The sequence below is a fragment of the Pan paniscus genome, chromosome 16, assembly GCF_029289425.2.
Source record: "Pan paniscus chromosome 16, NHGRI_mPanPan1-v2.0_pri, whole genome shotgun sequence".
Classification (NCBI taxonomy): Eukaryota; Metazoa; Chordata; class Mammalia; order Primates; family Hominidae; genus Pan; species Pan paniscus.
Window position 1 is genome coordinate 6,822,048 of NC_073265.2, and position 26,941 is coordinate 6,848,988.

Below are 26,941 nucleotides of genomic sequence, written 5' to 3' on the forward strand. Positions count from 1 at the left end.
CAGCTTGTGGGCATCAGGGTGAGACCCTGCCTCCAAAAATTACAATAATAACAATAATAAAAAATTTAAAAGCCAATGTCAAAAAATCACATAATAGACACACAGAACAGACGAGTGGTTGCCAGCAGTTAAGGTGGGGAGAGAAGACGTGAATGTGGGTATAAAGGGCCCTTGTCCATGTACCAATTGCAGTGGTGGTCTCAGAAAATCCACACCTGAAAAAATTGCAAAGAAATACACACACAATTGAGAGCATGTAAAACTGGGAAAATCTGAATAAGATAGGCAGGCTATCAAAGTTAACACCCTCGTTGTGATGACTGTGTCACAGTTTGCAACTAACTACCATCGAGGGCAACGGGACGAACAGCAAAAGGAATCTCTATACTGGTTCTTACAACTGTATGTGAATCCACAATTATCTGAAAAAAAAAAGGGCTTTTTTTAAAACTTTAGGAATTCTTCCACTTAATGAAAGATACATTCCAATTAATCCACCAACCCTATGTCATCACAAAGGAAACAGCAGAGAAAAATCAGCTGGGCTCTCAGCCATTTCTGCAGCAGAGGGAATTCAGTTTGATTCGACAAACACACAACAGTGCTTGGACAATCTTAGCACCTACCGCCGACCCATACATAACACTGATTCATGACCATCACAGCCGGTCAGGAAGGAAGGAAAGAACCATGGCACTCCTATTACCAAATGGGTAAGGATCTCATCTGTCTCTTGGTTTAATTTACCCTAAAACTATTTTCAAAAACACAACATGTACAGTCGTCCCTTGGTATCTGCAGGGGATTGGTACCAGGCCTGCCCAACCCTGGCTCCATACCAAAACCCTAGGTTGCTCAAGTCCCTGACATAAAATGGTGTAGTATTTGCATATAACCTGTGCACATCCTCCCGTATAATTTAAATCATCTCAGCCAGGCACAGTGGCTCACACCTATAATCCCAACACTTTGGGAGGTCGAGGCGAGAGGGTCGCTTGAGCCCAGGGGTTCAAGACCAGCCCAGGCAACATGGCAAAACCCCATCTATACAAATTAAAAAAAAAAAAAAATTTGGCCAGGTATGGTGGCTCATGCTTGTATACCCAGCACTTTGGGAGGCCAAGGCAGGCAGATCACTCGAGGCCAGGAGGCCAACCAAGGCAGGCAGATCACTCGAGGCTAGTCTGGGCAACACAGTGAGACCTCGGCTCTACAAAAAATACAAAAATTAGCTAGGCATTGTGGCACACGCCTGTAGTCCCAGCTACTTGGGAGGCTGAGGTGGGAGAATCACTTGAGCCCAGGAGGTCAAAGCTGCAGGAAGCCATGATGGCCCCACTGCCCTGGGCAACAGTGAGACCCCCACGTCAAAACAAACAAACAAAAAAGCCATCTCTAGATTACTACAACACCCAATACAAGGTAAATGCTCTGGAATTAGATATTATATTGTACTGTTATTTGTATTTTATTGTCGTTTTTTATTGCTTTTCTTCCAAGATTTTCGATCCACAGTTGGTTGAATCTGTGGATATGAAACCCACAGATACAGACAACCAACTGTAATGTGATTTCAACTATATTTAAACATAAGGAAACAAAAAAGGAAAACAAACACAAAGATTAAAACATAAGAAAACAAGGAAGCTACAAGTACCGCTCCTGTCTCTGGGGAGCAAGACGATCAGGGTTTTGCTCTTGTTTCTTTCTGCCACCCAAGTACCTTCTATGTGCTCTCCAGGGAGTCAAAGTCACTATCAGAGTCAAATAAAGCCAGCACTCCTAACACAAAATATGTTTCATCTGGCAGTCTTGTAGTTTAACCTTCTGAGGATAAAAGTCTGATAGCTTCATTTTGGAAAAGTACAAATTTACATAAGTCTTAAACTAAATTCTAGTGGCTGTTAGCAAATAGGGGAAATCTGTGATATATTAACAGGCATCAACAAATTAAAACTCATATGCCCAAAAGCATCTCTTTTTTTTCTTCTTTTTGAGACAGAGTTTCATTCTTGTTGCCCAGGCTGGCACAATCTCCACTCAACCGCAACCTCCACCTCCCGGGATCAAGCAATTCTCCTGCCTCAGTCTCCTGAGTAGCTGGGATTACAGGCATGAGCCACCAAGCCCCGGCTAATTTTTTTATTTTTAGTAGAGATGGGGTTTCTCCATGTTGGTCAGATCTCGAACTCCTGACCTGAGGTGATCAGCCCGCCTCGGGCCTCCCGAAGTGCTGGGATTATAGGTGTGAGCCACCACACCCAGCCCAAAGGCAACTCTTGTAATAAAAGAATAAGAAAATCACATTAGGAAGGAAAAACATGAAGCATCTAAACTAGATGGGCACTAAACATTACAATCCATCTCCTACTCAGCAGCGAAACAAAATAAAACGTATACAACGTTCAGAACTCCTTTTCCAATTTATACTTGAGCTGATCTAAAGCTGTGGCTGGCTTCCACAGTTACTGACAGAAAAACGTCTTTACAATAATGACACAGAGCCAGGCGCAGTGTCTCATGCCTGTAATCCCAGTACTCTGACAGGTTAAGGCAGAAACATTGCTTCAGGCCAGGAGCAAGACCCCATCTCCCCCTCCCCTCCCCGCTGCCCCCCACACACACCAATTGTTTTTATTTAGCCAGGCATGGTGGCATGTGCCTGTAGTCCCAGCTACTCAGGTGGCTGAGGCGGGAGGATCACTAGAGCCCCGGAGTTCAAGGTTACAATGAGCTATGATTACACCACTGCACCCCAGCCTGGGTGACAGAGCAAGAGGTTGTCTCTCCAAAAAAAAAGAAAAGAAAATTTTTATTGAATAAAATAAAATAATGACACAGATTACACAGCATGGTCTGTTACTACATAAGCGAACTGGCAAATCCATTCTCCAGATTATATAAAACATACAAAAAGGGAAAGCAAGAATAAATTTCAGGTGAAGACAGACACTATATTGAAAACCTCAAACTTTCTGAAACAAAACAGTCTGAATTTTATATTTAACTGGCATCAGGATTCTTTCTTCGCTTTATTGTTACCTTTTTTTGTCCACAGGAGGCAGAGAAGTGCCACTGCTTTTCCACTTAACTTTGACATTCTCCTGAAAAACGGTTCTATTCAAGGCAATGAAATAGCGCTCCAAGATCACCAGCTTCTGCTTGAGTCACAGGGCTGAGAGGGTGGTGGTGGCTGACTGGATAGCCAGGGCCTGCTGCTCTTTAACCAGCACAAAAAGACACTCCTTCAGTTCATTCACATCTAGAAAATAAGACAAGAAAACATCTCACCTATGGACAATGTGGCCACAGTTTGTTGCAATGTTGAGAAAATGGATGATGACGACAGGTAGTACTCGAAGGCATGATATGTGGCAACAATGGTTTTAACCACTTTACACACATGAGCTCAGGCAACCCTCACACCCAGCACTGTCAAGCAGTGCTGTCCATCCATTTTATGGATGAAGAAACTGCGGCACCACCAAGTGGTTAAGCAACTTGTCCGAGGCCACACAGAGGAGTGCGGCACATGACAGAGACCACTCTGAGCCACCATGGCACACTGCCTCTCTCTATGGAAACATCATACAAAAGATGTTGGCCGGGCACAGTGGCTCACGCCTGGAATCCCAGCACTTTGGGAGGCCGAGGCGGGTGGATCACTTGAGGTCAGGAGTTCAAAACCAGCCTGGCCCACATGGTGGAACCCTGTCTCTACTAAAAGTACACAAAATTAGCCAGGCGTGGTGGTGGATACCTGTAGTCCCAGCTACTCGGGAGGCTGAGGCAGGAGAATGGCATGAACCCAGGAGGCTTGCAGTGAGCCAAGATGGTACCACTGCACTCCAGCCTGGGAGACAGAGTGAGACTCCGTCTCAAAAAAAAAAAAAAAAGTGGTGAACAATTAAACTGTTTATATGTAATAACCAGATATATATGCCTGGCATAAAATGAGCCCTGCATTAGAGGTTGCTGGATGTAGGGTCCTAGGCCTGATGTATCCAAATAATGTCTATGATAAAGAAGTCGATGATACATGCTCTCTATAACACACAAGCATTAAAAGTTTTCACACTCCAAAAACTCTTCCTTTCTAAAGTTACTAAAACTTTTAAGGGCATTTCAAACAAAAATAGCTGTGGAAAACAGATCGGTTAACTCCTATAGCTAAGAAACATCTTCCTATCCCATGTATTATTCATTGCCCAGGTGTCAATTCTGTTTCCAATACAAAAGTCTCAGCGCTTCCCACTCCAGCTGGGAGAGCCATCCTTAACAAGATAAGGGTAAAACCTGTGAGCACAAGGCTTCCATCTGCAATTCCTGTCTGCAGGGAAGCTCCCCAAAGAGGGAAACCATGTCTTATTCCTTAGGGGAAAACACCACCATTCATTCCTTGCGTTTAACAACCAATGCTGGTGGAACATAAAACAAAGCTTAGCAATCACTTTTTTCATGCTACTTAGACCTGTAACACATTTTTCCTCTGGTGCACACTATCCAAAACCTAGTCATTTCCCTTACTCCTAGGAGGAATTTAGATGACTTTTTTTTTTGGCCAGGTGCAGTGGCTCACGCCTGTAATCCCAGCAATTTGGGAGGCCGAGGCAGGCAGATCGCTTTGAGGTCAGGAGACCAGCCAGGCCAACATAGTGAAACCCCATCTCTACTAAAAATACAAAAATTAGTCGGGCATGCATGGTGGCACACACTTGTAATCCCAGCTACTCGGAAGGCTGAGGTGGGAGAATCACTTGAATTCGGGAGGCGGAAGTTGCAGTGAGCCAAGATTGCACCACTGCACGCCAGCCTGGGCGACAGAGCAAGACTGCGTCTCAAAAAACAAAAAAAAGACTTTCTAATCATATTGGAAATGTGTAACAAGGGCCAAGTACTGTGTATTAAACTTAATAAATCAAAACAACAGGCCCTCTAAGATATAAATGGTGCTTCACTGTATGTTTATCTGCCCAACCCATCATAGGAACTCAATTCATCATTAAACTGGTTTTAGATCAAGACACTAGAACTCATGTTTAGCAGTTATTAAATTACAATTATTAAGAAAAAAACTTCATTATGTAAAGTCCTTTACTCCAAAAAGTTTCTCAAAATACATAAACACTAACATAAAAACAACTATTAAAACTTTGCCTGAATCTCAGGATTTCAGAAATATGAAAGTACTCATCTCTCACCTCTCCCATCCACTTAAAATGACAAAACAGACCATTATAGCTAAATCAAAGGAAATGTTTAAAGAGAAACAAACCCAAAGAGTAACTACACCAATTCTTGACCCAATTCTCTGTACTCTGTCTTATGTAACATTACACTATGAATAACAATCCCATCATCCACAACAGCTTTTTTTTTTTTTTTGAAACAGTTTTGCTCTCATTTTCCAGGCTGGAGTGCAATGGCACGATCTTGACCCACTGCAACCTCCACCTCCTGGCTTCAAGCGATTCTCCTGCCTCAGCCTCCCGAGTAGCTGGGATTACAGGCATACACCACCACGCCTGGCTAATTTTGTATTTTTAGTAGAGACGGGGTTTCACCATGTTGGTCAGGCTGGTCTCCAACTCCTGACCTCAGGGCATCCACCCGCCTCGGCCTCCCAAACTGCCGGGATTACAGGCGTGAGCCACTGCGCCCGGCCACGCAACACAGCTCTAAACACTGGACTCTCATATCTACCAACACTCAATACCTGTTTAAAAAGAAAAAGAAAAATTCGGAAGGGGCAATAACACTTCAGTGTAAGTATCCACGATCAACTACTGCTTAACAGCCTACATGACTTTTGGTAAACAGTCAGGGCAGATTACTTAATACTTAAAATGGTTAACCTTAGGGAGTAGCAAAATACAGACACACACAAAATATTTCAAACACTTCTTTTTGCTGCTGATAAGGAGTTCCAAAAGTAGTTTTTCCAAGCCATTTCCAAATAAAAGTAGATTGGGTGTAAAGAACTGTCTATCGAAATATTACTGTTATTATTTATTTAATAATGTCCTGACAAGCTTGCATATATCTCATTAAATCAAACAAAACAAACAGCTCAACTGAACTCTTTTCTCTCCAGAAACACAAACACAAGACCTCATAAAAGGAGTGAGTTTCTAGCAGCCATAATTACTGCAACTTACTTCTCCAATTTTCCCCTCCACAGTTAACTCAACAGCTCAAAAACTATCAGTAACAAACAACAGTCACCATGATATGGTTAGGAGTGTAGCAGATTTCTCAACCAGTAATAATAATTAAGAAAAAAAGTTTCCCTATTAATAAATCTCATTTCCTGCACTTGCAAGAAACTAATTAAAAGGCAGCCCTGCACGATCTACAAAAACAGCCATAAAGACTGTTACATTTTAAGTTACAGGAAACAAACCTGCTCCTCTAATATAGCAAGATACAACTGACTTCCCCTTACATACCCTAAAAAAAAGCCTTACACGAGAAATTTAAACATGGAAGCAGAAATACACCAAGAAAGAGACATGTCAAACCCCACCTGTATATCTGTTTTCAACCATTTGGAGTCGAGGCGAGCCTGGGCAGCCAAACAGAAAGATTCAGAGGGCATCTTTTCTCCAGCTTCCTCCCAGGTCTCAGGCCTGCAAGTAAACACATACGTTGAAGACCTAACGCTTTTTAATAGTTTACAAAGACACTCCCGAAAGGTTTAATGCAGAAAAGAAAAAAGAGAGAACAGAAAGGGGGGAGAGAAGAGCTGGTGGAGGGGAGAGAGGGAAAGAGGGAACAGATGGAGGGAGAGGGAGGTGGGGAAGGGAAAGCCTCCTTCCAAGGTAGGCAGGGTGTGCCGAGTTTCTGCACCACGCTGACGAGACCTTGAGAATGGACGGTCACAGGAAGCCAAGTCACAATGTCATCCCCCTGCCCTCAAATCCAAGAAGTACACACACAACAGGGAGCCCATCGTTTTAACGACAAATGACAGCAGCATGAATCTGCCGCTTTACCCCACAGCAGGGCGCGTGCGTGAAACAAATTACTCAAAAGGATCGCCTGCAGAAAAACCCACAGCCACCACCACTTAAGAGATGGAGAGAGGCCCGAGGCTGCCCCGCGGGTGGTCCGCGCAGGCCCCGGTGCGGCCGCCGCGCCCACGCCCGCCTCCCGGGCTCGGCCGCCCGCCAGCCCCGCGCCCGTACCGCCCCCGCCACCGGCCGCCCAGGTGCCCCAGGCCAGGACCTGACGCGCAGGGCCCGGCCGCCTCGCCCCGCCCCGCCGGCGCGCGGACGCAGCCTCCCAAGAGCCGCTGGCTCAGCCGGCGCCCGCGATCCCGGCGCCTCTCGCGGCCCGAGGGGCGGGCCGACGCGGGACTGCCGCCCCCCGCGTACGGCCAATCGCAACGAGGCTGCTCCGTGGGCGCAGCCAATGGGGAAGAGGAGCCCTTCGCCGCTCCTCCCGACTCTCCCGCTTCCAGCAATCCCGCTTATCTTCCTACTTGGAGCGCCCTGGCTGCGGCCAAGGCCAACAGCGGGCGCCGGAAGGCGGGATTTCCGCCGCACGCACGCACGCCCGCACTCCCACGGGAGACGGCTTGGCCCGGAGCGCTCTTGATCACGCCGCGGCGGGTGGTGGCGCTCACATTAACTGGAGCTATCCAGGGCGCGGGTCGAGTGGCGAGACCAGCTCCCCTGGGTATGACAACGTATCTTTGTGCGGTCGGCTGGCTGGGGCCTGAAGAGCTTCCTCCTGTGTGTTCAACTGAACGCAGCAAAAGTCTTGGGCAGATTCCATGGAGCAGCTGTGGAAGCACTGTGCAGGGAATCAAAGAAGGAAACACCTCCAGCGACCACAAAACAAAATTGAAGAACTATAAAACAATATAGGCCGGGCATGGTGGCTCACGTATGTAATTCTCAGCGCTTTGGGAGGCCGAAGCGAGAGGATCCCTCGAAGCCAGGAGTTGGAGGATCCCATGTTGCCAGACTGGGCAACATAGCAAGACCCCATCTCTAAAAAACAAAAATAAAAAAATTTAACAATTCGCCAGCTGTGGTGGCACACACGTGTGATCCCAGCTGCTCGGGAGGCTGAGACAGGAGAATCGCCTGAGCCTGGGAGATCAATGCTACAGTGAGCTGAGATCGTGCCACCGCACTCCAGCCTGGGCGACAGAGTGAGATCCTGCCTCTAAGAAAGAAAAATAACAGCCGGGCGTGGTGGCTCAGGCCTGTAATCCCAGCACTTTGGGAGGCCAGAGCAGGTGGATCATTTGAGGTCAGGAGTTCAAAACCAGCCTGGCCAACATGATGAGACCCCTTCTCTACTGAAAATACAAAGATTAGCCAGGTGTGGTGGCACGTGTCTGTAATCCCAGCTACTCGGGAGGCCGAGGCAGGAGAATCGCTTGAACCCGGGAGGCGGAGGTTGCAGTGAGCCGACATTGCACCACTGCACTCCAGCCTGGGGGACAGAGGCTGCACCACTGCAGCCTTGACTTACCGGGTTCAGGTGGTTCTCCACCTCAGCCTTCCCAGTAGCTGGGACTGCAGGCACATGCAACCACGCCTGGCTAATTTTTGTAGTTTTTGTAGACAGGATTTTGCCATGTTGCCCAGGCTGATCTCGAACTCCTGGGCTCAAGTGATCCGCCCGCCTCAGTCTCCCAAAATGCTGGGATTACAGGTGTGAGTCACTGCACTCGGCTAATAGTAATGAACTTTGAACAGAAGGAAAGTTGTTATTATTTTCTTGGTTATGTTTTATCTATATTTTCTAATTTTTCTAAACATGTAAAGATAAAATTCTAAAAACTCAGACCTCAGAACAAAAAAATTAGAGTATAAATATTTATTTTAGTTAACTTGTACAAATTTGGTTTCTGGAAAAAGAATGGAATAGATTTTCTGGGAAAAAAAATCCACCACTTTGGCCGGGCGCGGTGGTTTATGCCTGTAATCCCTGCACTTTGGGAGACCGAGGCGGTGGATCACCTGAGGTCAGGAGTTCAAGACCAGCCTGACCAACATGAAGAAACCCCTGTCTCTACTAAAAATACAAAAATTAGCCAGGCCTGGTGGCACACACCCGTAATCCCAGCTACTCAGGAGGCTGGGGCTGGAGAATCGCTTGAACCCAGGAGGCAGAGGTTGCAGTGAGCTGAGATCGCACCATAGCACTCCAGCCTGGGTGACAAAAGCAAAACTGTCAAAAAAAAAAAAAAAAAAGAAAGAAAAGCAGACTGGCTGAAAGGATTAAAGAACAAAATATGATCCACCAATGTGCTGTCTACAAGATAAACATTTTAAATACAGAAACAGATTGAAAGTAAAAGGATACAAAGATACAATTAAAATAGTAACCAAAAAAGAGCTGAAGGGGCTGTACTAATATCAAATGTAATACACTTTAAATTAAAGCAGGGCTGGGCATGGTAGCTCAGGCCAGTAATCCCAGCACTTTGGGAGGTGGAGGCAGAGAGATACTTGAGCCCAGAAGTTCGAGATCAGCCTGAGCAACATGGCATAATCCCATCTCTACAAAAAATACAAAAATTAGGCGGGCATGGTGGTACCCACCTGTGGTCCCAGCTATTTGGGAGGCTGAGGTGGGAGGGTCATGTGAGCTGGGGAAGTTGAGGCCGCAGTGAGCTAAGATCGGGCCCCTGCACTCCACCCTGGGCAACAGAGCGAGACCCTGTCTGAAAATAAAAAAAATTAAAAAACGGGGTTGAGAGACAAAAAAGGACATCCTTTTTTTAATTATTATATTTTGAGATGGAGTTTTGCTCGTTGCCCAGGCTGGAGTGCAATCGTGTGATCTTGGCTCACTGCAACCTCCGCCTCCCGGGTTCAAGTGATTGTCGTGCCTCAGGCTCCCGAGTAGCTGGCATTACATGTGCCTGCCATCACGCCCAGCTAATTTTTGTATTTTGGTACAGACGGGGTTTCACCATGTTGGCCAGGGTGGTCTCCAACTACTGACCTCAGGTGATCCACCTGCCTTGGCCTCCCAAAATGCTGGGACTACAGACATGAGCCACCGCGCCAGCCGAAACCTTCGTTTTAAAAAAGGCTGGGTCAGGCATCATGCCTCATGCCTGTAATCCCAGCACTTTGAGAGGGCAACGCAGGCGGATCACCTGACGTCAGGAGTTCGAGACCAGACTGACCAACATGGTGAAACCCCATCTCTACCAAAAATATAAAAATTAGCCAGGGGTGGTGGCACACACCTGTAATCCCAGCTACTCAGGAGACTGAGGCAGGAGAATTGCTTGAATCTGGGAGGTGGAGGTTGCAGTGAGCCGAGATTGTGCTACCACACTGCAGCCAGGGTGACAGAGTGAGACGCCATCTCAAAAAATAAAGAAAGGCTGGGTGCCAGATGTGGTGCATAGGCCTAGTTTGTTGACTCCTGTACTTAACATATAAAACTCTAAAGAACAGTGGGAAGGAGCTTCCCTCTAGAGGCACAGGAGCGGCCAAGTTGGTCCCTGAGCAGTGACTTTATAATAACATGTTACACTGTGTTTTTTGTTTTTGTTTTGTTTTTTGTTTGTTTGAGACGGAGTTTCGCTCTTGTTGCCCAGGCTGGAGTACAATGGCGTGATCTCAGCTCAAAACAACCTCTACCTCCCAGATTCAAGCGATTCTCCTGCCTCAGCCTCCAAAGTAGCTGGGATTTCAGTCATGCAACACCACGCCCAGCTAATTTTGTACTTTTAGTAGGGATGGGGTTTCTCCAAGTTGGTCAGGCTGGTCTCGAACTCCTGACCTCAAGTGATCTGCCCGCCTTGGCCTCCCAAAGTGCTGGGATTACAGGCGTGAGCCACCACACCCGGCCCTTTTTTTTTTTTTTCTAGACACAGTCTGACTCCGTTGCTCAGACTGGAGTGCAGTAGCGCGATCTTGGTTCACTGTAACTTCTGCCTCCCTGGTTCAAGCGATTCTCCTGCCTCAGCCTCCCAAGTAGCTGGGATTACAGGCATGCACCACCACATCCGACTAATTTTTGTATTTTTAGTAGAGATGGGGTTTCACCATGTTGGCCAGGCTGGTCTCAAACTCCTCACCTCAAGTAATCCGCCCGCCTCGGCCTCCCAAAGTGCTGGGATTATAAGGCGTGACCCACCGGGCCTGGCCCTGTGTGTTGTTTTATGTATGTTTCTATATGTGTTATATTTCACAATAAATATTAAAACAAAGAATAACTGATAGCTATGCACAAAGGTATTTAAATTTCACCCTCACAAATAATTTTTTTTTTTTTGAGACAGGATCTCACTCTGTTACCCAGGCTGGAGTGCAGTGGCACCACCTTGATTCACTGCAGACTTGACCTCCCAGGCCCAAGCGATCCTTCTACCTCAGCCTCCTGAGTAGCTGGGACTACAGGCACACTCCACCACACCCACCTAATTTTTGTATTTTTGGTAAAGATGGGGTTTCACCATGTTGGCCAGGCTGGTCTCGAACTTCTGGGATCAAGGAATCCACCAACCTTGGCTTTCCAAAGTGCTGGTATTACAGGCGTGAGCCACTGTACCCAGCCAAGAATAGTTTCTTCTCCTTACCTAGGTAGAGACCTCTGCAGAAATGCTGGGAGATCTTTGGAGAGGGGAGATTTTTTAAATAAAAAATTTAATACTTGGAGGGGCGTGGTGGCTTACCCCTGTAATCCCAGCACTTTGGGAGGCCAAGGCGGACAGATCAGGAAGTCAGGAGATTGAGACCACCCTGGCTAAAACGGTGAAACGCCATCTCTACTAAAAAAATACAAAAAATTAGCTGGGCATCGTGGCGGGCGCCTGTAGTCCCAGCTACTCGGGAGGCTGAGTCAGGAGACTGGCGTGAACCTGGGAGGCGGAGCTTGCAGTGAGCCGACATCGGGCCACTGCACTCCAGCCTGGGCGACACAGCAAGACTTCGTCTCAAAAAGAAAAAAAAAAAAAGAAATTAATACTTTGGGATGCCAAGGCAGGTGGATCACGAGGTCAGGAGTTCAAGAACTGCCTGGCCAAGATGGTGAAACCCCGTCTCTACTAAAAATACAAAAATTTGCCGGGCTTGGTGGCAGGTGCCTGTAATCCCAGCTATTCAGGAGGCTGAGGCAGGAGAATTGATTGAACCTGGGTGGCAGAGGTTGCAGTGAGCCAAGATAGCACCACTGCACTCCAGCCTGGGCAATAAGAGTCAGACTCTGTAAAAAAAAAAAAAAAAAAAAAAAATTGATCTAGTTCAAAACCTCACTTTGAATCCACCCACATTGCTCTAAAATACTTTCATCTTTCCTGTGGCTAAAACCTTAAAGCCTTGCCAGTAACTCCCATTGCACTTAAGGAAATCCAATCTCCCTTGTTGTGGCCCCTGAACAGGCTGCTGCTGGCCCACCACGGTGCCTCTAGTTTGTGTAAAATGCATACGTTAATTTATAATAAATCATATGAGGCTTTTTTAGCTCTAAAAGGCTATTATTCACTAGTTGCTGTGTGAATCAGTATTTCTGGGTGCAGTTAGAAATTATTAGAGTCGATGCCCAAGACTCATCTCCATCAGCACGGGGGAGGCATCTGCTCGTTTTATGGTCAGTGACTCTGGGCCTCCTGCTGGGCTCAGTCCTGAGGTGGGTCTGACTCAGGTCAGAGCTGTGCACCCCGGCCCTCCTCCTCAACGTGCATGAGTGCTCTTTAGGATGGAGCTGAACACCGGCTTCTCAAAACCACTTGGCCCCATCACAGGCCCTGAGAACTGATTGGGTCACTCTGGTGGGCTCCCCAGCCCTAGCCAAGAAGGGTTTCTCTAGGGAGCCTGGCCCCCCACTTATGAGACCTGGAGCCCCAAAGATCCTGACCAGGGGCCTGCCTCCTCCAGGGAGGGGCCACTCGCCCCCACCAAGCTCCCTTCACAGAGACCCATCCAACAGAGCTGAGGAAAACCATGCTTCCTAAATGAATAAATACATAAATAAGGATGCCGGGGACCTGTGGATTTTGTAATTCCTGAAAGAAGGCAGAGTGGCTGGCTCACAGCAAGCATAGTAGGAGATACTGCTCCCCGGCCAGGCTGTTCTGTGTCTCTTTGGAGGGAGCCCTAGGGTACAAGAAAAGCCAGAGGAGACCAGCTGGCCCAGAAGGTGCCTCTCCACCCCTTCCCCAGAGTTTCTGGGAAACAAAGCCCACCCGAGGGACACATGCCTCCTTGGGAGTTGTACCAGGCCTCCTTCCTCATCCGGCCATGCAGTGGTTTTCAGAACCCGAAACAGATTAATAAAATAGGCCCTTTACTGGATGTTCTTCAGGAACATGCACTCTTCTTTGGATCTTAACCATCGTTTTATCTCTATTTAAAGTTAAATGCTGTGTTATACAGAGTATTGGTAAAGATGTAGAGCTACAAGAACTGTCAAGCTGGCAGTAGCATAAAATTGTATAAGCACATTGGAAACCTGTTTGGCAGCTTCTACTAAAGCTATATCTATGCCTACCTTCAGAAATTCCATCCTAAGCATGTACACAAGAGAAACGAGTGCATATGTCCACAAAAAGACTTCTATAAGAATGTTCACTGCCATTTTTATTCATAAGAGCCCCAAATGAAAACAACCTAAATGTCCATCAACAGGAGAGTGAATAAATGGTGATACAGTCACATCATGGAATACTACACAGCCAAAAAAGAAACATGAAGTGGTAGGAACACTCAACGACATGGGTGAATAGAGGGAGCCAGGTATGAGAGACAGTGCACTGTACCAGCCCACTTAGATGAAGCACGGGAAGGCAGAACTGACGATGATTGAAGTCAGAAGAGTAGTTTCCTTTGTGGGAAAGTGTAGGTCAGGAAGGAGCCTTCTGGGGTACTACAAATCTGCCGTATTTTGGCTGGGTGCAACAGCTCACACCAGCACTTCGGGAGGCATAGGCGAGAGGGTCACTTGAGCCCAGGAGTTAGAGACCAGCTTGGGCAACATAGCGAGATCCCATCTCTACAAAAAAATTAAAAATTAGCGTGGCATGCTGGCGTGCACCTGTTGTCTCAGCTACTCAGGAGGCTGAGGCAGGAGGATTGCTTGAGCTCAAGAGTTTGAGGTTGCAGTGAGCTCCCAAAGTGCTGGGATTACAGGTGTGAGACACTATACCAGCCTGATTTTTAAATACTGACCAAGCCTTGTGTTACTGGGATAGGCATCACTTGGCCACAATTTACTACTCTCTTTCTTTTTTTTTTTTTTGAGACAGAATCTCACTCTGTCACCCAGGCTGGAGTGCATTGGTGCAATCTCAGCTCTCTGCAACCTCTGCCTCCTGGGTTCAAGCAATTCTCCTGCCTCAGCTTCCTGAGTAGCTGGGATTAGAGGTGTACACCACCACACCTGGCTAATTTTGTTTGTTTGTTGTTTGTTTTTAGTAGAGATGGGGTTTCGCCATGTTGGCCAGCCTGGTCTCCAACTCCTGACCTCAAGTGATCCACCCTCCTTGGCATCCCAATATTCCTATGATTACAGGCGTGAGCCACTGCGCCCGGCCCTATTCTGTTTCTATATTGCTAAATTTGACTTGCTAACACGTTTTTGAGGATTTTTCTGTTGATGCTCATCAGGGATGTTGGTTTGCAGTTTTCTTTCTTTGTATTATGCTATCTCGTCTGGCTTTCTGTCAGGGGAAAGCTGACCTTATACAAAGTATTGGCATGTGTTCCCTCCTTTTCCATTTTCTATAAGGGATTGTGTAGAATTAGTGTTATTTCTTCTTTAAATGTTTTTGAATCCATCTGAACCTGGAGATTTCTTTCTAAAAGATTTTACGCCGGGCGCGGTGGCTCGTACCTATAATCCCAGCACGTTGGGAGGCCGAGGCAGGTGGATCACCTGAGGTCAGGAGTTTGAGACCAGCCTGGCTAACATGGTGAAACCCCGTTTCTACTAAAAATACAAAAAATTAGTCGAGCTTGGTGGCGTGCGCCTGTAATCCCAGCTACTCAGGAGGCTAAGGCAGGAGAATCACTTGAACCTGGGAGGTGGAGATTGCAGAGAGCTGAGATTGCACCAATGCACTCCAGCCTGGGTGACAGAGTGAGACTCCGGCTCAAAAAAAAAAAATTTTTTTACAAATTCAATTTATTTAACAGATACAGAACTATTCAGGTAACCTGTTTGTTTCTAGGAGGATTTTCCTGGTTTGTGGCACTCGGACATTGCTTTATTTCATCTAAGTTGTCTGATTTTTAAGTGTCAAGTTTTCCTTAGTGTTCTCTTGCTAACCGTCTGAAGTCTGTGGGGCCTGCAGTGATGTCCCTTCATTCATTCCTGATACTGATAATTTGTATCTTTTCTGTTTTTTTCTTTGTCAGTTTTCCTAGAGATTTTCAATTTTGTTGATCTTTTCAAAGAATGATCTTTAAGTTTCATTAATTTTTCCCTTCATTTTTTGCTTTCAATCTCATTAGTTTCTGCTTTTATCTTGTCATTTGTTCCTTTGGCTTGTTTTGCGTTCACTTTGCTCTTTTTCTGGTTTCTTAAGGTGGAAACTTAGATTGCTGATTTAGACCTATCTTTTTTGTAATATATAATGATTTGATGCTATAAATTTTCCTCTAAGCAGTGCTTTAATTAAACCCACAAATTTTGGTGCATTTTCATTTATGTTCAAAATATTTTCTAATTTCTTTTGAGAATTGTTCTTTGACCCATGGATTATTATTATTATTATTATTATTATTATTTTTCTTCAATACGGAGTTGCACTGTTGTTGCCCAGGCTGGAGTGCAATGACATGATCTCGGCTCACTGCAACCTCTGTCTCCTGGGTTCAAGCGATTCTCCTGCCTCAGCCTCCTGATTAGCTGGGACTACGGGCACCCGCCACCATGCCCGGCTAATTGTTTTGTATTTTCAGTAGAGACGGGGTTTCTCCATGTTGGCCAGGCTGATCTTCAACTCCTGGCCTCAGGTGATCCCCCCAACTTGGCCTCCCATAGTGTTGGGATTACACGCGTGAGCCAGTGCGCCTGGCCTGACCCATGGATTATTAAGTATGTTGTTTTATTTTGAAGTGTTTGCAGATTGTTTTGTTAATATTTTCTAGTTTAATACCATTGTGATTGGAGAACAAACTGCATATGATTTCATTTCTTTTAAATTTGTTAAGATTTATGTGTCAGGTTATGTTCTCAGTGAACATTCTGTATGTGCTTAAAAAGAATATGTATGGTCAGTATATGTATGGTCTGTATATACATATATGTATATATATGTGTAAAAAGTATATGTATGGTCTGTATGTGCTTAAAAAGTATATGTATGGTCAGTATTTGTATGGTCTGTATATACATATATGTATACATATATGTGTAAAAAGTATATGTATGGTCTGTATGTGCTTAAAAAGTATATGTATGGTCCAGCACTTTGGGAGGCCGAGGCAGGCAGATCACGAGGTCAGGAGATCGAGACCATCCTGGCTAACAGGGTGAAACTCCGTCTCTACTAAAAATACAAAAAAAATTACCCGGGCATGATGGCGGGCGCCTGTAGTCCCAGCTACTTGGGAGGCTGAGGCAGGAGACTGGCTTGAGCCTGGGAGGCAGAGCTTGCAGTGAACTGAGATCATGCGACTGCACTCCAGCCTGGGCGACAGAGCTAGACTCCATCTCAAAAAAAATAAAATTAAAAAAAAGTATATGTAAAATATATGTATGGCCGGGCACGGTGGCTCACGCCTGTAATCCCAGCACTTTGGGAGGCCAAGGCAGGTGGATCACGAGGTCAGGAGATCAAGACCATCCTGGCTAACATGGTGAAACCCCATCTCTACTGAAAATAAAAATTAAAAAAATAATAATAATTAGCCAGGCGTGGTGGTGAGCACCTGTAGTCCCAGCTACTCAGGAGGCTGAGGTAGGAGAATGGCGTGAACCCAGGAGGCAGAGCTTGCAGTGGGCTGAGATCGCGCCACTGCACTCTAGCCTGGGCGACAGAGCAAGACTCTGTCTCAAAAAAAAAAAAAAAGTATATGTATTTTGCTGTTGTTGGGTGAAGTGTTCTATAAATTAGATCCAGTTTATTGAAGGTGTTCTACAGTTCTCCTAGATTTTTGCCGATTACTTGTTCTCTCACTATGAAAGGTAGTGTGTGTGTTATATGTGTCTAACAATTCATTGTCTAGTAGAGTTGCTATTATACCACTTCAAGTGGATGGAGAGCCTCACTGCCATCCATTAATGTGCATTAATCATTTTGAGAGTGAAAAGATTTTTTAAAATGTTTTTACTTTTTTAGGTATGGCCAAGCGAGATGGGGCTAGTGAAATGGGTGGGAGAATTGGAAGCTGAGAGTGTGTGAGCTAGACACCCATGAATGCTTTTCCACTGGGCAGTTAGAGGGATGATAGGTAATAATATAAGGCAGCTCCATCACACAAGCTGGTGACTCCTGTGCGACAGACCAAGAGCCGCATTTGGAGATTCATTTCCGATTGTTGCGTTTCCTCTTAGAGCTTTGCTTGGTCATCGTGTTCTGAGTGGTCCATTGGCCTCCATGTCCCTTTTGGGGTGGATATTTGCTCAGTGACTTTTGAGCAGCTGGATCTCCTGCTTCGGCAGGTGAGTGAGGGGATGGATGGCTCCGCGGACTGGCCCCCGCCCCAGGAGAAAGAGTGCGTGGCCGTGGCAACGCTGAATCTTCCCCGACTTCAGGTATTCATGATTTCCCTTCCTCTTGCTCCTTTTATAAGTGTCTTAGCGATTTGTAAGAAGGTTTATGTATTTTGAAGGACATAGGTTTTAGCCTGTTGGGTGAAGTATTTTAAAGTAAGATTGTAATGCACTAATAATGGACGCAAGGCTTAAAAAACTTGATCTGTTTATTTTATGTTTGTCCTGGAAGTCAGCCTCGGCATGCAGGAAGAGTGTATATGGATTGTGTTATTTTTGCTATAATCATTAGTTTGTTGGCATTCTTACTGTTTTACTGTTGTTGCGTGTGGAGAAATGACTGGGTGAGATCACAGGTGATGGAGAGAGACAGCGCTCAGCTGAGAGACCAGTGCTGGCCTGTCTCTCCTCTGTCCTGTGAAAACCCTTCTCCAGGAGGGTCCAGTCTTTTGGTTTCCCTGGGCCACACTGGAAGAAGAATTGTCTTGGGCTACACATAAAATACACTTATGATAGCTGATGAGCTTTAAAAAAAAATCCCAAAAATATCTCATGATGTTTTAAGAAATTTTACTTTGGGCCACATTCAAAGCTGTCCTGGGCCACATGCTGCCCTCGGGCCGTGGGTTGAACAAGCTTGATCTACTCAGTAAGCTCAGCTCCCAAAGCAATACCTTCCTTTCCTCACCATGAAGGCTGTGGTTAGGGTCAAAATAAAAGCTACAAAAGTCTTCCTCCCTAGCAAAACTAAAGCTGAAGTGTTTGATCATCATCTTTTGTCTTTGTAATAAAACCCTCTAACTTAATGACAAGAACCACGGTTTTCTCGACATAGTAATTTTTCCCTTTTATTACAGTGGTTTCTTGTAACAACCCGTCATGTCCCTCTTCCAGCCCCTCCCCTTTTTGCCCTGCTTCTAGAATGTACAGAACTGAGTGTAGTGTTTAGTTGCAGTAATGAACTGAGCAGAGGTCTGGAGCATGCTTCTCCTCTAGTCCTCTGTAGCACTCATTTATCACCATGCCTGTGGCATCCTGGCGTTTGCGTGGTTGCGCCCCAGGTGTTTGCTGCCCCTCCTGGTTTGCAGTGATGTGTCTGTTCTGGTCGGTGCTGTGGGGCGTGGCCTTGTGTATGTCTTAGGCTGTCGAGGTGTCCCAGCGTATGGTTTTGCATTTGCCTCTCCGGGGTCCTGAGGGTTCTGTAGGTTTCACAGACTCTAGGTGAGTTTGGGTGGTCATTTCCTGACCTGTGATATCTATACCTAGATGAGTGGTGTGCTTTTGATTTCACTTCTACTCACAGGGCAAGGCCGGGTCTCTGATTTCTCATGGGGCCTCTTGCTACCCAAAGCCTGGGACGGGCAGTGTGTTGCCCCCTGGCTGCGGTTGGCTGGCAGGCAGGTGATCCTGAGTGGCTCCCAGCCTTCTGCAGGAAGCTCGGGTTCAGTGGGTCCTTGTGTGCATTCCCGTGTGGGAGGTTGTGCTGAAGCCTGGCGGCTTGGCTCTGCTTTCAGAGCCCGGAACCTCTTGACTCCTGCTGTGTGTGCCCATGTGAATTTTGGTTTTGCACTTGAGGAGTTTCCCTGTGTACTCTCAGCTCCGCAGTCTAATTTTTAGCAGCTCTTTTTTTTTTTTAGACAGGGTGTCACTTTGTCACCCAGGCTGGAATGCAGTGGTACAGTCTTGGCCTGCCAGGTTCAAGTGATTCTCCTGCCTCAGCCTCCCAAGTAGCTGGGACTACAGGTGTGTACCATCACACCCGGCTGATTTTTTTGTAGAGATGGGGTTTCATCATGTTGGCCAGGCTGATCTTGAACTCCTGATCTCAAGTGAGCTTTCCACGTCGGCCTCCCAAAGTGCTGGGATTACAGGCATGAGCCACCGCCTGTGGCAGCTTTTGTGGTTACATTGTAGCCATTATTTCTGTGTTTGGTGCAGATTGTTGGGGCGGGGTGGAGGTTGCTGTTGCTAGTTGTTTAGCTCTTCTGCTCATCTTGAGCTTTTCCATATATGTGTTCATAGTGGGGTTAAAAAAAATTCCTCTAGAAAATACTTCAGCTATTGTGGGTAAGAGTTTTTTTAGTCCAGTTTTTAAAAATACATAAACTGAGAAGTTATTTTGTCTATTTAAATAATACTTCAAATTGACTTTTATTCAGTGTTTAATAAGACTTTGAAATTCACTCATTTTTAGGGGTTCTAAGTGAAAATTGTTTTTCTCCTTTCAGTTGCATGCTGCCATTAGTCACCAGGTTGACCTGGAATTCCTTGGTTTAGGTCTGGGCAGCGTCTTCCTGAACAGCCTGAAGCAGACGGTGGTGACCCTAGCAAGCAGCGCAGACGTGCTGAGCACCATGCAGTCGGCCTCCCAGGCCATGCTGCAGAGCGGCTGGTCCATGCTGTTGCCCACCGCTGAGAAGCAGGCCCGGGCACTCTGCTCTCCTGCCCTGCGGAGGTGGGCTTGGGGAAGGAACAGGAGAGGGCATGGGTCAGGGTGCTGGGAGGGGATGGCGTTTCGCTCAAATTGGCACACACTTTCTATTTCAGTTTCAGGCAATGAAGTGAACATAAGTCCAGGTCATCGATTGGTGATTGATCTTCTGGTGGGCAGCTTGATGGCTGATGGAGGGTTGGAGTCAGCCTTACACGCAGCCAGTACTGCAGAGATCCAGGTATGGCCTTGGAGGCACACGTGACCTGGTGGTGGGCTGAGATCGGAAATACCACACTCACACATGTGAAGAATAACTGAAAACAGTAAAACACTAAACTTATATCCAAGTATTTTTTTAAATTAAAATTCTTTTATGTGCTAATTTTAAAAATTATTGAGATGATTTGTGATAAAATACTGCATGTTGTCTGTTTCAGTGAAGTTAACAGGTAACCTGTTCATCATGTAGACCATTCCCGTCACCCGGAAAGATCCCTGTGCTCCTTGGCACTTGCAGCCAGGATACTCCCCTGCCCTGAGATTAGATTCATTTTTCCTGCTCTGAGTGTCGCAGCAATATAACTGTATAGTATGCACTCTTTCCTGCTTTGCCTTGGAGAATGATTTTCAGATTCACTCACTGTTGTGTGTATTGCGACTTCGTTTTGATTATTGGGAAGTTTTCCATTTTATAGGTGTAGTACTGTTTGTTAGTTCATTCTCCTATTGAAGGACATGTAATTGTTTTTGGTTTTTGTTTTCTTTTTTTTTTTTTTGAGACAGGGTCTTGCTCTGTCACCCAGGCTGTATACAGTGACCTGATGTTGGCTCACTGCAGCCTTGTCCTCCTAGGCTCAAATGATCCTCCCACCTCAGCCTCCTGTGTTGCCGGGACCACATACATGTCACCATGCCCGGCTAGTTTTTTGATTTTTTTGTAGAGACAAGGTTTCACTGTGTTGCAAGGCTGGTCTTCAACTCCTGGGCTCAAGTGATCCCCCGACCTTGGCCTCCCAAAGTGTTGGGATTACAAGCGTGAGCCACCGCGCCCAGGCCCAGGCTTTCTGGTTTTTGGCTGTGTAGAGCTGCCACGATTGTGCTGTGAACAAGTACTTTAGTGAACATATGTTCTCCCTTTGGGTAAACACTTGGAGTGGAATTTGTTAGGTCCTGGGGTAAGTGTGTGTTCATAGTTTTCCAAAGAGGCTTTGCCATTTGCATTTGAACCAGGACTTTTGTGTGTGAGAATTCTAGCTCCTTCTTGTCCTTACAGAGCAGCTGGATGCTGCGTGTGTGGAGCCGATCACATTGGGTTTTGTGTGAGCCATTAGCAGGGTTAAGGATTTTAGGGACTTCACAGAAGGAGGCTGGAGAGCATCAGCAGAGGCAGCCTGGACCTTGGATCTGTAAAAAGAAGACACTATTTGAAACTGCACAAATGAGTTGGGGTTTCCAACAGGGCAGGTGGGGGCCTGTGGGTGGGTGTGTGTGGCAGCCACAGAGGCTGGGATAGCTTGGCACTGGGGTCAGGGCTCAGCCAGCCTGTGTGCCTTCTTCACACCTGGTAATGAGATCACTTGTAAACAATTTCTGTTTATCAATTACAGGATACAAAAAAAGAAGCACAGAAGGAAAAAGAAATTGATGAACAGGAAGCGAATGCCTCAACATTTCATAGAAGGAGGACTCCATTGGATAAAGACCTTATTAGTATGGGGATCTGTGAGTCTTCTGGCAAACAGTGTTTGCCTCTGGTTCAGCTCATACAACAGCTTCTTAGGTAAATCATATTAGCTGTATTGTATTGTGTTTTATTTATTTACTTTTTTTTTTTTTTTTTGAGACAGAGTTTCGCTCTTGTTGCCCAGGCCGGAGTGCAGTGGTGCGATCTTGACTCACTGCAACCTCCACCTCCCAGGTTCAAGTAATTCCTCTGCCTCAGCCTCTCGAGCAGCTGGGATTACAGGCATGCACCACCATGCCCCACTAATTTTGTAGTTTTATTAGAGACGGGGTTTCTTCATGTTGGTCAGGCCGGTCTTGAACTCCCGACCTCAGGTGGTCCATCCACTTTGGCCTCCCAAAATGTTGGGATTACAGGCATTAGCCACCACGCCTGGCCTATTTATTTACTTATTAATGGTGTTTTTTTTGTGTGTGTGTGTGTTTTTGAGATGGAGTCTTGCTCTATCGTCCAGGCTGGAGTGCAGTGTCACGATCTTGGCTCACTGCAACCCCCGCCTCCTGGGTTCAAGCTATTCTCCTGCCTCAGCCTCCCGAGTAGCTGGGACTACAGGCGTCTGCAACCACACCTGGCTGATTTTTGTATTTTTAGTAGAGATGGGGTTTGACCATATTCGTCAGGCTGGTCTCAAATTCCTGACGTCAGGTGACCCACCTGCCTTGGCCTCTCAAAATGTTGGGATTACAGGTGTTAGCCACTGTGCCTGGCCTGTATTGTATTTTAATAGGTGATTATTGGTTTTCATATTAAGATAGTGAAATCTAGCGCAAGGATCTCAAAAATTTGTTTGGTGATTGAAGGAATATTCTGAAAATTACCTAGTATAGATGTTAGGATAAAGAGCAGACCCTTCTCAATATAGGTGAGAGGAGAAGTTGGAGGGTATGATGATACTCAGAAGTTTTTCACAGAAGAGAAATTGGGGTGTGCAGTAAACATGTAAAAAGATTCTTACTAATAAGCAGGTGGATGCAAATGAAAATCATCATGGAAGGTTATTTTTAAAACTGATTGTATCATTGCCTCACTTTATATATTACAGAGTTATACATACTACTTTGTAAGATAACTTTTCTTTTCAAAACTGAAGTCAATGTGATAGAATGGTGAGCATTATTTTGGAAGGCCAGACTAGGAGGAGGTGGGAAGAAGAAGTCAGACTCAGCCTGTGAACAGAGGCTAACCTTGGCAGAAGCCAAAACGGTCAGACAGTGTTGTCTAAAAATGATCATTCAAGAAGAGCGAAACAGCAAGGTGATTTGTGAAGGAGATTTATTAGGAAATGAAACACATTTATACCTCTGTTCAATAAAAATCTGCTTTTTGTCAACTGATGCTCCTGGTTTTTGTTTCTACACATAGAGAAAGCAGAGCCCTGGCAGCTTGGGTCAGGCAGCCGAGCACAGAGCAGGGAGCCCTGGGCAGTGGCTGCAGCTCTCAGCTGGCCTGTTCATGGGGCCACGGTGGGTCTGTGGCGTGGGGTGGGCCTGCGGCGTGGGGTGGGCCTGCGGCATGGGGTGGGCCTGCTGTCCACAGCCAGAAAAACTAACTTAGTGGACACACAGTGAAATTTTGAAACAGGAAGTTTTAGAGCTAGTTTCTGTCATAGATTTTAGTAAATGCTATTTTGCAAAACCTTTTTCTGATGTTTGTTTTGTTTTTCTAATGTGATAATGCATATTTCACACATTCTGGTCTTTAACAAATGGAAATAAAGAGAACTAAACAATATAGTTTGTGTCAATGGAAAGAGCTTGGGATTTGTTCTCAGAAAATTTCAGTTGCAACAGCTTGTTCACATAGATGAACTTCCAACACAGTAACTATAGGAGTAAGAATAAAAGCTGTGTTTACTTTCACAGAGTTAATTAAGAATACATGAGAAAATGGATGTTAAAAACCTTGTAATTAAAATGTACAGTTACATGCAAAGTTTTAAAGTGAGCATTTTCCAGAGGTGCTTTTCTAAGTTCTTGAATGCCTCTCCCTTTTCTGAGGTGGCTGCTTCGTGGGGCTGTTGGTCTTTGGCAGGAGGTGAGTGCAGGGTTCCTGTTGTGTGTCCTTTGTTCTCACGAGGGCAGTGCCCGTTTTCCCTGTCTCCTGCTTGCCCAGACTGTTCCCGTGCGCAGAGAGACTGGCCTGTTTGACCTGCAGCTGTGCTGTTTGAGCTGCAGCTGTGTAGCCTGCGCTGGCCCGTCTGGCTACACTCAACACCGTTTGCTGATCAGCACTTGAAGTCTGTCCGTCATAGCTGAGACACTGAATATTTTATCTGTTTAATTTTTATTAATTAAAATGCAGGTTTGAAAATTTGATTCTGTTATTAGAAAGCACTTAAGTATGTTTAGAATCACTTGGCCTTGGGAGTCTACTTTGTCAACTGTGTATTTTATGAGTCTAAATGGAGATCAGATGTTTTCAATGCAAATTTCACTGTCCAAATTGAAATGTGTTACATATGTAAGCTACTCAGATGGTTTTTGAGGACTTAATATGAAATAACCTAGGTAAAATATCTCAATAATTTTTCTTATATTGATTTCATGTTGAAATGGTCATATTTTTGATCTGTTGGAATAACTATGATACATTATTAAAATTATTTTTATTTTTTAAGATGGAATCTTACTCTGTTGACCAGACCGGAGTGCAGTGGTGCAATCTTGGCTCACTGCAACCTCCGCCTCTTGGGTTCAAGTGAGTCTCCTGCCTCAGCCTCCTGAGCAGCTGGAACTACAGGACTACAGACTCCCGAGCAGCTGGGACTACCACCACACCTGGCTGATTTTTGTATTTTTGTAGAGACAGAGTTTCACCATGTTGGCCAGGCTGGTCTCGAACTCCTGACCTCAAGTAATCTGCCCGCCTTGGCTTCCCAGAGTGCTGGGATTACAGGCATGAGCCACTGCAACCAGCCATTATTACAATTAATTTTATATGTTGTTGTTTTTCTTGTTGGTGTGTTTTTTTTTTTTTTTTACTTTTGTTAATGTGACTAAGAACAATTTTTTTTCCCCACCCAGAGATGGATCCTCACTCTGTTGCCTGGACTGGAGTGCAGTAGCATGATCTCAGCTCACTGCAGCCTCTGCCTCCTGGGTTCAAATGATTCTCCTACCTCAACCTCCTGAATGGCTGGGACTAACAGAAGCATGCCACCATACCTGGCTAATTTTTGTATTTTTAGTAGAGATGGGGTTTCACCATGTTGGCCAGGATGGTCTTGAACTCCCAACCTCAGGTAATCTGCCCACCTCAGCCTCCCAAAGTGTTGGGATTACAGGCGTCAGCCACCGCACCTGGCCATGTTTATTAATACGACTAAGAACATTTTGAATTGCACCTGTGGCTCCATTGGTGTCCTGGGCAGGTGGCTCTGTGCTGTCCACACAGGTTGTCTCCTGTGTCTTCGTCTTCGCTGCATGTGACTTTTTGGTTCCTGTGGCATGTGGGGTCCTGTATGCGACATTGGTTCTACAGCAGATTTATAGTAAGGATGTACCTACTAAAAAATACAAAATAAAAAGAATAGACACAAACATAGAAGTAAGTATCACCTCACAAAAATTTTGGAAAGTAGAAAAAGAAAAATGCATTCACAGTTTTTCAGTAGCTAATAGTCCAGACTGTCTTCATAAGCATAGATAATGTTTCCCTCTCCTGCATGGGTAGACACTGTTTTCTCACCTTAAGTGTTTGTGAGTGAAGGATTCTTGGCGTGTGTTGACTTGGCGGATGCAGTTGTTGAACAGTAGTTTATCTAAAGATCGTAAGAGACTTTTGGAGACATTTCATGTCCTTTTTTCCCTTGGAAAACGTGAGTTGGAGAAATCGCTGCTTGCCAAAAATAAGCCGTGAAACGTATTTCAGAGTAAATCATTATTTACATGCTGGCGAGGAGCCACAGAATACCATTTACATTTGAAAATAGAGCGCTGTGAAGTTTTTATAAGTAGTGAACCCCATCAGAATTACACGTTTTGATTATGGCTCTAAATTTTATATTAAATAAACTAAAAATTTCATTGTATTTTATTACCATCTCTTGCTCCTTCAGGTGTAGCATACATGCTAGATTCTAGACCTGTTTCTTGTGTTACAGTGGTGTTATCCAGGCAGGGTATCAGGTAGTGAAGGTGATGTCTGGTGGTGGTGAGCCCAGTGAGGGCGCATCCTTGCCATGTGTGATGAGGGCCTGTGGGTTGCTGTGGGATTCCCCAACCCTGGCTCCTCTGTCTCCTGCTTCTGTCCTTACTCACGCTGCTGGTAGTTTTCTGGTGTGAGCCACGGGGGCAAGTGGGATTGACAAGCCTGCTGTCACATTAGGAACCTGAGTTAAAGTGGAGCTGAAAGCATGTCCTTGCTCTTGGTGTTGTGCAGAGAGCCACCTGTGCTCCTGGCTCAACGGGGCAGGTGCGGTGGGTCTGGAACCAGGCCCTGGTTGGGCTCTCCTCCCCTCCATGTTCCCCTGTCCTGTCTGATTTGCTTCACACTGACATAAGAGTTACTTTCCCTCGGCCTCCCAAAGTGCTGGTATTATAGGCATTAGCCACCACGCCCAGCCAGCATCCTTTCAAGTACTGGGGTACACCCAAGCTCCCAGCTTCTAGCTAGGAGTCATTTGGTCCCTCTTTATCCCAAAGGACTTGCCACCATCTTTGGTTCCCAAAGCCCAGCAGGGTCCAGGCTCTTCAGCCTCCAACCACTTTGCATTTCTTTTCTGCTTTTCGTTCATGGAGATAATTAACTTATTTTTCAGCCTGGGCATGTCTTTTTTATTTACTTTATTTTTTATTTTTATTTTTTGAGATGGAGTCTCACTCTGTCGCCCAGGCTGGAATGCAGTGGCGGGATCTCGTTTCACTGCAGCCTCTGCCTCCCGGGTTCAAGTGATTCTCCTGCCTCAGCCTCCTGAGTAGCTGGGACTACAGGTGTGCACCACTATGCCCAGCTAATTTTTACATTTTTAGTAGAGACAGGGTGTCGCCATATTGGCCAGGCTGGTCTCGAACTCCTGGCTTCAAGTGATCCTCCTGCCTCAGCCTCCCAGAGTGCTGGGATTACAGGCATGACCACCGCACCCAGCCTTTATTTACTTTGTATATCTCATCTATTACTGCTGCAGT

General features: G+C 45.7%; 2 protein-coding genes across 2 annotated transcripts; one reads left to right on the forward strand and one right to left on the reverse strand.

Annotated features, from left to right (window-relative positions):
• Nucleotides 1-3,275: 3,275 nt before the first annotated feature.
• On the reverse strand, nucleotides 3,276-13,315 carry LOC100974619 (uncharacterized). The gene is made up of 4 exons (XM_063596965.1): nucleotides 13,271-13,315; nucleotides 7,228-7,622; nucleotides 6,527-6,629; nucleotides 3,276-5,716 (listed from the first exon to the last, which is right to left on the reverse strand). The coding sequence occupies exons 1-4, from the start codon at nucleotides 13,313-13,315 to the stop codon at nucleotides 5,573-5,575; spliced, it is 687 nt and encodes a 228-aa protein (XP_063453035.1). The 3' UTR covers nucleotides 3,276-5,572.
• Nucleotides 13,316-20,102: 6,787 nt separating this feature from the next.
• On the forward strand, nucleotides 20,103-23,145 carry LOC117975965 (E3 ubiquitin-protein ligase HERC2-like). The gene is made up of 2 exons (XM_034938399.4): nucleotides 20,103-20,309; nucleotides 21,679-23,145. The coding sequence occupies exons 1-2, from the start codon at nucleotides 20,145-20,147 to the stop codon at nucleotides 21,853-21,855; spliced, it is 342 nt and encodes a 113-aa protein (XP_034794290.1). The 5' UTR covers nucleotides 20,103-20,144; the 3' UTR covers nucleotides 21,856-23,145.
• Nucleotides 23,146-26,941: the final 3,796 nt, after the last annotated feature.